Genomic DNA, 10,123 nt, shown 5'->3' with positions numbered 1-10,123 from the left:
GCGCCGCATCACATTCCCGTGAGATCCTCTCCCACGGCCGGCCTGAGCTCCGACCCTCTCCCACTCAGGAGAGCGTGAAGGCTGGCCAGCCAGCCGCCTGTGCGTCTGTGGTAATTTTAGCAAGTTAATAAATCCCTAGAAAACATCATGGCTTATAAGACATTATAGCATTTGTTTTTTTAAAGATTTTTATTTATCTGACAGAGCACAAATAGAGGCAGGCAGAGAGAGAGAGGAGGAAGCAAGGCTCCCCGCCGAGCAGAGAGCCCGATGCGGGGCTCGATCCCAGGACCCTGAGATCATGACCTGAGCTGTATGCAGACACCCAACAACTGAGCCACACAAGCACCTTCATTACTTGTGACACAGCTCTCAACAGACTGTCACCATATTTGTCTTCCAAACTGAGTGTGGCTCCTGATCCCTGTGTCTGTACCACACCGCCCTCGCGTCAGCCCCACCGAGCTCCTCCTGAACACGAGGACTGCCTTTCAGGCACGTGGCACATTGACTCAAATGAAGAAGTTCTTTTATTTATTTGCTTATCTTGGTGAGCTAGGTCACAGGGCAGTGTTTCAGAACAAGCCCAGTCCTGCCTCTCTGGACACTATTCGCTGAGTAACCTCAGGCAAGGACTACACCGCAAGCATGACACTCTTTCTACAAGTGGGGTGAAGAGTTGTCCAAGTAGCATGTGCACCGTGCGACGCAGCGTGAGAAATGCCGAGTGCCGGGCCCACCGCTCAGTCGGTGCTGGCTGGCGCCGTTATGCCCTGTCAGGCCTGCTCTGTGGCAAGGGCCTGCAGCTTGGCTGCTTCATTTCAGTCTCCCGGCCGGCACAGCCCCTGGGGCAGGGCCATTCTCATTCTAAACGTGCTGAAGGAACGGCATCCACCTTCCCACCCGTCGGGGCTCATGAGCCCCGGCTAAGCACCAGGTACTGGTCTGTGCCCTGAAGATGGAGCTGCGAGCCAGAGCCGTGCTCTGGGGCTCGTGCTCCCACGGGCAGAGCTGGCCAAGCACACAGCAGTGGGACCCAGGGGGCCGGGGAGCCGGCCAAGGGGGTGAGGCGGCTGTTCTGCACGCGGCCGAAGGTCTCTCTGAGGGGAGCGGACGCTTACAGGAAGTGGGGGATTAAGCCACCCAGACAGGTGCCAAGTGCAAGCTCCAGGCCGAGGGGACAGCAGGTGCACAGGGCCTGAAGCGGGCAGTGCATGGTGCTCCTGAAGAGTGAGGAGCCCAGTGCGGCCCGAGGGGGACGAACGGTAAAGAAGGAAGACATGACACGATTCAGTAATTGAAAAAGATGTATTAAGATATTCACAAAGGTACAACAATTCTGAAGAAGTAAAAAACAAAAAATAATAATGAACTAGATGGGTTTTCCCGAGCTGGATACATTTCACCAAAAACCGAGAGGTGGTCTGGGATTTTCGTCTCTTAAGAAATGCCTTCTGGGTGTCTCCTGATCACATGGAGTGTTAAAAGGTCTCGTCCTGCCACTAATAAGGCACAGGAAGGGCAGCTCTGCCAGCTGAGAGCAACCCCACCATTGTCCTCTGCAGCAGGCACAAGCACACTGGGACACAAGAGGAAGGGCTAGGAGGCGCCTGCCTTCAGGGCCAGGGGGCTGGTTGGGCGGCAAGGGGGCCGGGGGCCAGCGGCTGTTGCCGAGCTCTCAGTTTTAATCGATTCCACGTACTGGGGGAAGTAGGGGGTGGAGTAAAAATAAAAAAAAGAACCCCCCCCCAAAACTCCACCCCAAACTTCAAAACAGTGATAGAGACGGGAACCCCAGAGTAGAAGTGCTAATAACCCGACCCTGATTCACAAAAGTCTAGACTATCTTCAGCCTCTTGAGACACCGGGAAGCTATCACAGAGCTATGACTGACGCCACGTCTCGCCAGACATGCCGGAAGCTCTTCCAAAGAGGATCGTCTCGCGACAGCTCCGGGTGCCACAGACTGGCTTTGTAATGACCCCATTTGTGCCCACTTAAAAGGAAAGGAAACTCCTCTCCTTCGGCTGGATGGAGACCCTTACTTCAAGCAGGAAGGACCTGGGCAAAGAATGTTAAGCAGTACTTCTTACTCTCCAAATGCTACCCACTCCTTAAACAAGGCCTAGGCTTCCTATGTCAACGGTGTTTATGGTATCGATCTGAAAGCATCGAGGAAGCGGTGGCCTCGGCATTTACCCTTTGCTGGTCTCACTGTGCCAGATCCACAAACTGAGAGGGTTAGGGTGTAACATGAAAGTCGGTCTCACAACATACAAAGCGAAAGACCACCCTGTATTCTAGAGAGAAATACACCAACAAAGACTTCTCAAGCTGTGTCCAAGGGGCACGCGAGATGAGGTTTTCCAACTCCTACAGCCCAGCAGGGGTGCCGACACTGGTCAGCGTCTCCGCTCTCCGACCACGATAAATGCTAAGACTGGCTAAGCCCTGAGACCACAGGGCCACGTCTACTGGAACACTAAGGATCTGCACTGTCTCCACGAAGGCAAACCGCACGTAAATGACAGCAACAGGAATGTTTTGGACTTTTCCCAACTGTAAATGACCCTGGAAGACAGCACAGAACAGCAAGGCAGTTCATATATACGTAGAATCATAGCATCTTTTCGTCATGCAGCACTGGCTCCCCGTATCAGATTAAATAAAATGTTTATATATATCCTTTATACAATCTTTTTCTCCTCCCGTGAATAAACGTGTTTGTCCTTGCCCAGCTCTCCCAGGCCACACGGGGTTTGGGCTCCGTTTTCTGCACAAGTGTCCCATTTCATTTATTTCTTGCTTAGGGTATGTTCTGGGTCTTCTCTTAATTCTTCCGGATGTCCGCATACACCACAGACTCTGACTTGTTAATCTTGTCACTGTGATGTCCACCAGAGTGGTCTAACTGCGCATATATGACTGGGCCCTGGAGAAGAGAAGGACAGTTAGGGGTTTAGGAAAACCGGGGGTCCCTCCAAGGGCAGGTGCAGAAGCAATCATTGAAGAGGTAACATTAGGGTTCCAGAGTCATGAGTTCCTCCTTTTAGACGTCTTGGAGGAGACCTCTTAGGAACAGCGTGTCCAGGGAAGACCCTAAAACAAGTCTGGGGACTGTTAAAGCTGGTGCCTGGGGGCACGTTACCTTATGCCATCTACTTCTTTATCTGTTTGGGGATTTCTGTACAGCAGAATGTTCCTCCTCAGGAATTACCCTTACCTCAATACCTGCCACAGAATTCCTCAGCCCTTGGAACTGGGATCTGAGTTTTAAGGACTAAGATGGGCACTTACCCCAACCCGAGACGCCCTGAAATCATGAGCATCAGACTAATGCCAGTAAGAAACCAGCATCCTGGGTATCACTCAAAGATATGCCCAGTCTGAACCAGTCACTTTGTACAAACAGGTGCTTAAAAACATTTCAAATACTCTCTCAAAACATTTCAAATACTCTCTCATGTGCCTACTTAGAGTATAACCCTTTCGGTCTGATCCTGTCATAACTAATAAAGATATTGCTTCGTTGACATCTAAGACCATGTAACTATTTTTCCTGTTTTAAAATAAAAAACCAAAAGGCTACAACTGAAGCAACGTGAAGAAAACTCTGCGGACCAGTGTGGAAGTCCTCCCTTTGGCCTCAGCATGAGGAAGGGGGCTCCATAGTCTCAGGCAGGGCAGCCAGGGAAGGCGGGTGGCGGGGGGCAGGGGCGCAGAGCAGGGCACAGGAGTCCCTCTGCTCCGGGGAGGCTGTCGAGCAGAGGCCGGAGACGGTGCCTGCACTTCACAACCCTTATTGTCCCTCCCTTCCGACCCAGAGGTTCTGAAGTTACAAACAACACCACCACAATAGCTCTGATTGCAAAAGACAAGTTCAGTATAACCCAAAGTCAACTTTTCTCCCAATCTAGGAAACTCTCCTGGGAAGTCCAATATTGTGCTTAAACTTTCACCTCTGGAATCCTAAGCTCAGTGGCCAGACGCCTGTAGTTTCAACTGAACAAGCATACGCCCACCTAGGAGCCCCTGAGCCTGCCTCCTCTAATGTGACCCGGGGGCTCCCGAGGAGTGCAGGCCCTCCAAGCGCTCCAGAAGGGACACGTCGGCTGTTGGGGCTGCACCACGTGCAACTGCAGTGAAAAGTGGATCACAGAACAACACCCCAGGGCTGCCTCTCGGGCCCACAGCCTGTCCCTGAACAGACCATGACCAAGACCACTGCGAACGGCTGTGGGTGTGTGGGTGAGCCCGAGGACACGGCTGCACTCTCCCGGCCAGACCTACAGAACCGGGAACCAAATAAACACGGTACCGTGTTCTAGGGTTTTGGGGTGGTCTGTTACACGGCAATAGGCCACTGGTCCACCAGGTGAGTGGAAGAGAGAAGAGAGAAAACAAAGACGAGAAAGAACACGGAACAAGCTGAGAATCAGCCAGCAGATGCTGACACACCAGTACGGTGTCTCATGCGAGACAGCGTTGTCTTTCCTGGCAAGAGGACACAACATTTGTCAAAAGCAACTGGGAAACACTGAAAGATACAAGGAATCCCCTCCTGTTGGTGGATTTGTGGTTTTTTTTCCTTCAACTGCTTACCACTATGCCCTGTCCTCACTCCCTTTCCCTCTTAGAATGGGCTCCCGAGATCCGGGATCTTGTGAGTTCAGTGCCTGCGGCGGGACCAGCAGACCCAGGAGCGCCGGTGAAAGGGCAGATGATGCAACGGGCCCAGAGGAATTCTGGGATGTCGGCCAAGCTCAGGCACATGCTGACAGATCTAGCGCAATCCAGAAGAGCTCTCGGAAGTCGGTCCAGAAGGCCGTCTGGAAGCTGAAAGCAGCCTGGGTCCCTGCGGAACATGCAAGTCGGAACATGCAAGTCCTACGCAAGGGAACGAAGACGGACGTGGAGATGACTCAGCCGCCGTGAAGAGAGTCACTTTTGGGTGTTCGAGAATTAAGACAACACCAGGAACCGCACCTGTGCTGACGTGGATGTCCACCGTACATCTCGGCACTCACCCCTCCAGCCTCCCCTTTCCTTCGGTGGGGTGCGGCTGGGGACTGCTTTACCACAAAGAATTACAATAATCGAGTAAGAAGCTGCTCTGGATACGTTTTCCCCGATTAATTACTACACAAACTGTCTTTAACTAGAAAATGTTTCAAGAAACAATCTGCTTGACTCAAGTCTCTCCTTTTAGTGCTGGTAGGAGATAAAATTACTCCTGAGTTCCATGTGTATGAAAAGTTTTCCAATATGAAGACACAGGGGTACAGGTGGGGGCAGAGGGTTCATGGAGAAAGGGTTGCCCCAAATGCACATTAATCACACGACTTAAGCTACCGTGTTCTGTCCTGCCGTCCACTGGCCGCCGTCTCTGCGGCCCTTTCTGGTCTCAGTCATGACCGATCTGTCAGCCCAGGCACCACCAGAAGAGAACATCTGCTTTCACCACATGCTCGGCGACCGCTCACAAAACAGCTTTTTCAGTATTTATGTCCTGCCAGAAATAAGTGTGACACACAGCCACGTGTTAGGATGAGATCAATGGGCTCGAGTGTGTCGCGGACTTGACAAGAACGGGACAGGCCGGAGAAAACAAGCAGCTGCCTCCAAGCCAGACAGATCTGGACGGGACAGCAGCTCCGCCACCCAGCAACAGAGCAAGCTTCCCTTTGTCCACGTGCAACGCGGGACACAGAAGATCAAGCTGCGCAGGGCCATGCCGAGTGCTGCTCGAGCTGATGCACCCGCACCTCAAAGGCTGCTACGTCCCCACGGCCCGGCCACAGGGCACAAACTGGGTCATTGCGTCCCTGCGCCCCACCAATGCCTGCCTCCTGCACACAGAACACTAACCGCCTCTAGCACGGGGTTCAGGAAAGATGCCCACAAAAATGATTTTAAACTCAACTTCCCAAAGGTAGCGTTTTACTTGTCATCCCCGACGCAGGATACTCGAAGCAGTGCCCACCTCGTGCCCTTCCCGACCAGGCCGCCGGCTCACGCTCTGCTGAGCCCCCACCCTGTGTGTGCTGCTCACCCTCCGCCTGCTCAGGTAAATGACCTGGACGGGAAGAGCCATTAGGGTGACCCACTCCCTGTGGGACTCAGAGAAGCCTACGGGTGAACTTCTGGGGAAGGTTTTCCTCCACAACAAAACCGCACGGGAGGCGAGTCGGCTCTTCTCCCACGGCCTCTGCTCCACGGGAGAAACCACGGCAGCCATCTGGAAGCTGCGGGAAGGAGCCCAAGAACAAGACGATATGCAGAGACTGAAAGAGTACAGTGGGTCGGGGCGTCTGGGGGGCTCAGTCTTCAAGCATCTGCCTTTGGCTTGGGTCATGATCCCAGGATCCCGGGATGGAGCCCCGCATTGGGCTCCCTGCTCGGCGGGGAGCCTGCTTCTCCCTCTCCCACTCCCCCTGCTGTGTTCCCTCTCTCACTGTGTCAGTCTCTGTCGGAGAAATAAATAGCATCTTAAGAAAAAAGAATATGGTGGAAAGAACTATGTTGTTGATGACACTGTGGGGCCACTGAACTAAAGAACACAGAAGTACCTTCCTTGGGACCCCTTGTGAATAAATAAACCTCTATTAAAGCTACTTTTACTCAAGCCTTCCAATTATAACAAAAATAGTGACCAAAGCAAGATGAATGAAACAGCAAACTTAGTGTCTTGGTTGGGTGTTACGTCTCATCTTTTGTAAATATCCTCCTTAGGTTCTCCTGCTGCTTCTCTTCTGATAAAATAGCACGGATGTATTTATTTCTCCCAGTAGTAACTACAAATGCTACCAGGTTCTCAGATGGTGCCTGCAGGTAGGAAACGGAAGGTTTTGGTGATCAGGGAACATGTCATGATAAAATCCCAGAAGAAGGTACAAAGGTATAGTTTGCACATATTCCTACCCACACCCCCACTTCACCGGTCTGACTGCCAGCGTGCTGGGCAACCGCCTACCCCATCCTTATAAAAGCACAGAGCACCACAGGCCCTTATAACTAAAAAGAGAAAAATGAGAAGATCGACTTGCCCCAACCCATCATTTCAGAGATGACAAACAGATGCTGAGATGAAATAATTCTCCCCACGTTACCACCACCACTGGCTGGCCCCAAGTCAGTGCCAGTCTGTAACACATCACTAGTTCTTTTATTTTTTTAAATACTTCATTTATTCATTTGACAGAGACAGACACAGTGAGAGAGGGAACACAAGCAGGGGGAGTGGGAGAGGGAGAAGCAGACTGCCCGCTGAGCAGGGAGCCCGATGCAGGGCTCGATCCCAGGACCCTGGATCATGACCTGAACTGAAGCAGATGCTTAGTGACTGAGCCGCCCAGGCGCCCCCATATACCACTAATTCTTAACGCACTACCTTAGAATTCATCTAAATACGAAGATCTCCTCAAGGATGTTTGCCGGTATATTCAAAAAAACAAAAACTAAATAACCCCCCCTCAAATATTCATTAGGACTAAAAAAAAAAATTCAGGACATCACAGAAAAGCCTAAAAGTGATCCCAATAATCCAGGAGACCCTAAGGTTTTGGGAGGGCAGGGTGGGTGCCAATCATGGCCTGCACGGCCAGTACCCACGTGCCTGTGGAACGGCTCACACCAGAACATACAGATCAGACTCTTAAGAGAATCCTGATGTTTGGTTGCATTCAACTGATAGAAGATGATTAGTCTAGGGCGCCTGGGGGCTCAGGAGGTTAAGCGTCTGCTTTAGCCTCAGGTCATGATCCCTGGGTCCTGGGATCAAGTCCTGCATTGGGCTCCCTGCTTGGTGGGGAGTCTGCATCTCCCTCTCCAATTCGCCCTACTTGTGCTCTGTCAAATGAATAAACAAAATCTAAAAAAAAAAAAGGGTAATTAATCTCATAAATTCCCTAATAAGATGGACATACCAGGTCAAGTACGTTTTCCCTAAACTGTGAAGATCTTTGCAGCCTCCATCTAAACAAGCTGAGGGAGAGTGTATGTCACAAGGGATCTGGCGAAAACAACTTCCATCAAAAACTCCGATGCTCAGAGAGGCATCGCTCTGGAACCTGAAGATAGCACTTGAGTGACGGTGAATAAAAGCACATGCCAGGGGTGCCCGGGGCTAGGGGCTGCAGGGGAACAGGGCTCAGTCAGTTGAGCATCACATTTGATTTCGGGATTGTGAGATCCAGCCCTGTGTTGGGCTCCACGCTCAGAGGGGAGTCTGGCTGGAGACTCTCTCTCTCTCGGCCCCTCCCCTGCTCTCGCTCTCTAAAAAGGAACAAATAAATCTTTCGAGAAAAAAAGCACAGACTAGGATCACCTGTTAATGCTCTATGGCACTTGGGAACTTTATGGTGTGAAGGAAGCAAACATTTTTGCCTTCGGAGAACAGTCCCTGTTGTGAGTTGACATGGCCACAAGATGCAACGCCAAACAAAACAAAAGCTAGAAGAGAAGTCTGCTAGGAAATCACATGATCTACGTCTAAGCCTGGCCCTAACTGGCAGAGGATGTGTAAGTGCCAGAAACAGGTAAGGCAGAAACTAGTCTGAACAAGCACAACTGCAAAATAAAAGGTACAGTATGACTTGGTAAAAATAAGTGAGTCAGACAAAGGGTACTCAGGTGCACGCCACCGAACAGAAACCCTGATGTGCAGTTGATGGGGACAGAAGAGGCCTTCAGGGCTTTGCCCTGGGCACAAAGGGAACCACCCAGGAATCAACTGTGGGGAATGCTCCAATTCTGCTCCCAAAGCTAGTCTGCTCTTACCTTGCAGATGCTGAAAAATGCCCCTACTGGTCGACACTGTGGTTGGGTTATTTCTCACCAACTTCGGCCTGGGCAGAACCCTGGGGGCTGACTCGCAGGAAGGGAGGCAGCCTCTGACTCAGGGGCAGCAGGCATGGGAGGGGGAGGTGTTGGCCCTCCAAACAGTGTGGGCAAGTCTGCCTACAGAGCAAGGAGCCCTTGTGTCTCCTTCCTCTGCTCCACTCCCAGCAGGGACTTCCTTCTGGAGAAAGTGACGAACCCAAGAAGAGACTCCCAGCAGCGGGTTCAGAGGTCCCCCGGTGGAAGAAAACAGCACCTCATACCAACAGGGAAGCCCGTGACCCAGGAAGCTCTGTCCCTACACAAGCAGCTTCGGGTCAGATCTGAGCACCTTCACTATCAATGGGTAACCAGGGGTCACTAAGCGTTTGAGTAAAGCTTCTAACATCAAAGAAACGATAAGAGAAAAAGGTAACTGAAAAGAAACAGCAAAATCAAGTGACAGAAGAAAACATTTTTTAAAAATCACATAAAATATATGAAAAAATGGTATGTGCAGAGAGAAGAAAATGCATTCATGAAAACAAGTGCAGGATGTTATAGCGAGAGTAAGAAAAAGCTTTTGAAAATTATTAAAGGGGCACCTGCGTGGCTCAGTCAGTCAAGTGTCTGCCTCCAGCTCAGGTCATGATCTCAGGGGCCTGGGAATGAGCCCTGAGTTGGGCTCTCTGCTCAGCGGGGAGCTTGCTTCTCCCTCTCCTTCTGCCCCTCTCTCAAATAAGTAAAATTTTTGAAATACATACATACATACATACATACATACATGCGTACTTGGAAAACTGCAAATAAAAAGGCAAATATTGACTCCATGAAAAATAAAAAATTATAAAAGGAAGCAAATATATGTGGTACAATGGTGGGAAAAAAGGTTCACTCGACTCTGAAATGTCCCTAAATACAGTGACATAACCATGTCGGGAAGAGGCCCGTGTGCATGTATGTGCACAGAATGTGTGTGAGGGAAAAAGACTGGGAGAAAAAGAAATGTATATTTTCATTTTCCATAGTAGGGGGTCAGTAGAGAATATCTAAAACTGAAGAATCTAGAAGTAGTAGTATAATAACGTTGTTTAGAAACATGAAGTTCCGTCTGGGAACTGCCTCAGGGCAGTAAGCGCAGAGTGTCACAGGGCTCCTCTTACTCAAGAAAAAATAGTTAAAAGAATGGAAAGCATTCGGCTATTATGTCATTTTTTTCCTTATTCTCTTCTCTTTCCTTCCCTTTTCTGACTCTGGTCAGTTGTGGCCCATCTCCTCTAGTGAACCCTAGAGGTTCATTCTTCGT

At 50.5% G+C, this 10,123-nt stretch overlaps 1 protein-coding gene across 3 annotated transcripts in view; it reads right to left on the bottom strand.

Annotated features, from left to right (window-relative positions):
• Positions 1-1,289: 1,289 nt before the first annotated feature.
• The window catches only part of MPZL1 (myelin protein zero like 1), a 53,177-nt gene continuing 44,343 nt past the window's right edge, over positions 1,290-10,123 (bottom strand). For all 3 annotated transcript variants that reach the window (XR_014303884.1, XM_082702620.1, XM_082702619.1), the window contains one exon: positions 1,290-2,932. Coding sequence is in view for 2 of the 3 variants with exons in the window: in XM_082702619.1 (XP_082558745.1) it covers positions 2,831-2,932 (102 nt within the window). In the remaining variant the exon portion in view is untranslated. The remainder of the gene's footprint in view (positions 2,933-10,123) is intronic.

This window comes from Mustela nivalis (genome assembly GCF_964662115.1).
Source record: "Mustela nivalis genome assembly, chromosome: 16".
NCBI lineage: Eukaryota > Metazoa > Chordata > Mammalia > Carnivora > Mustelidae > Mustela > Mustela nivalis.
The sequence above is the reverse complement of the archived record's forward strand: the minus strand, read 5'-3'. Positions and strand labels throughout refer to the sequence as shown.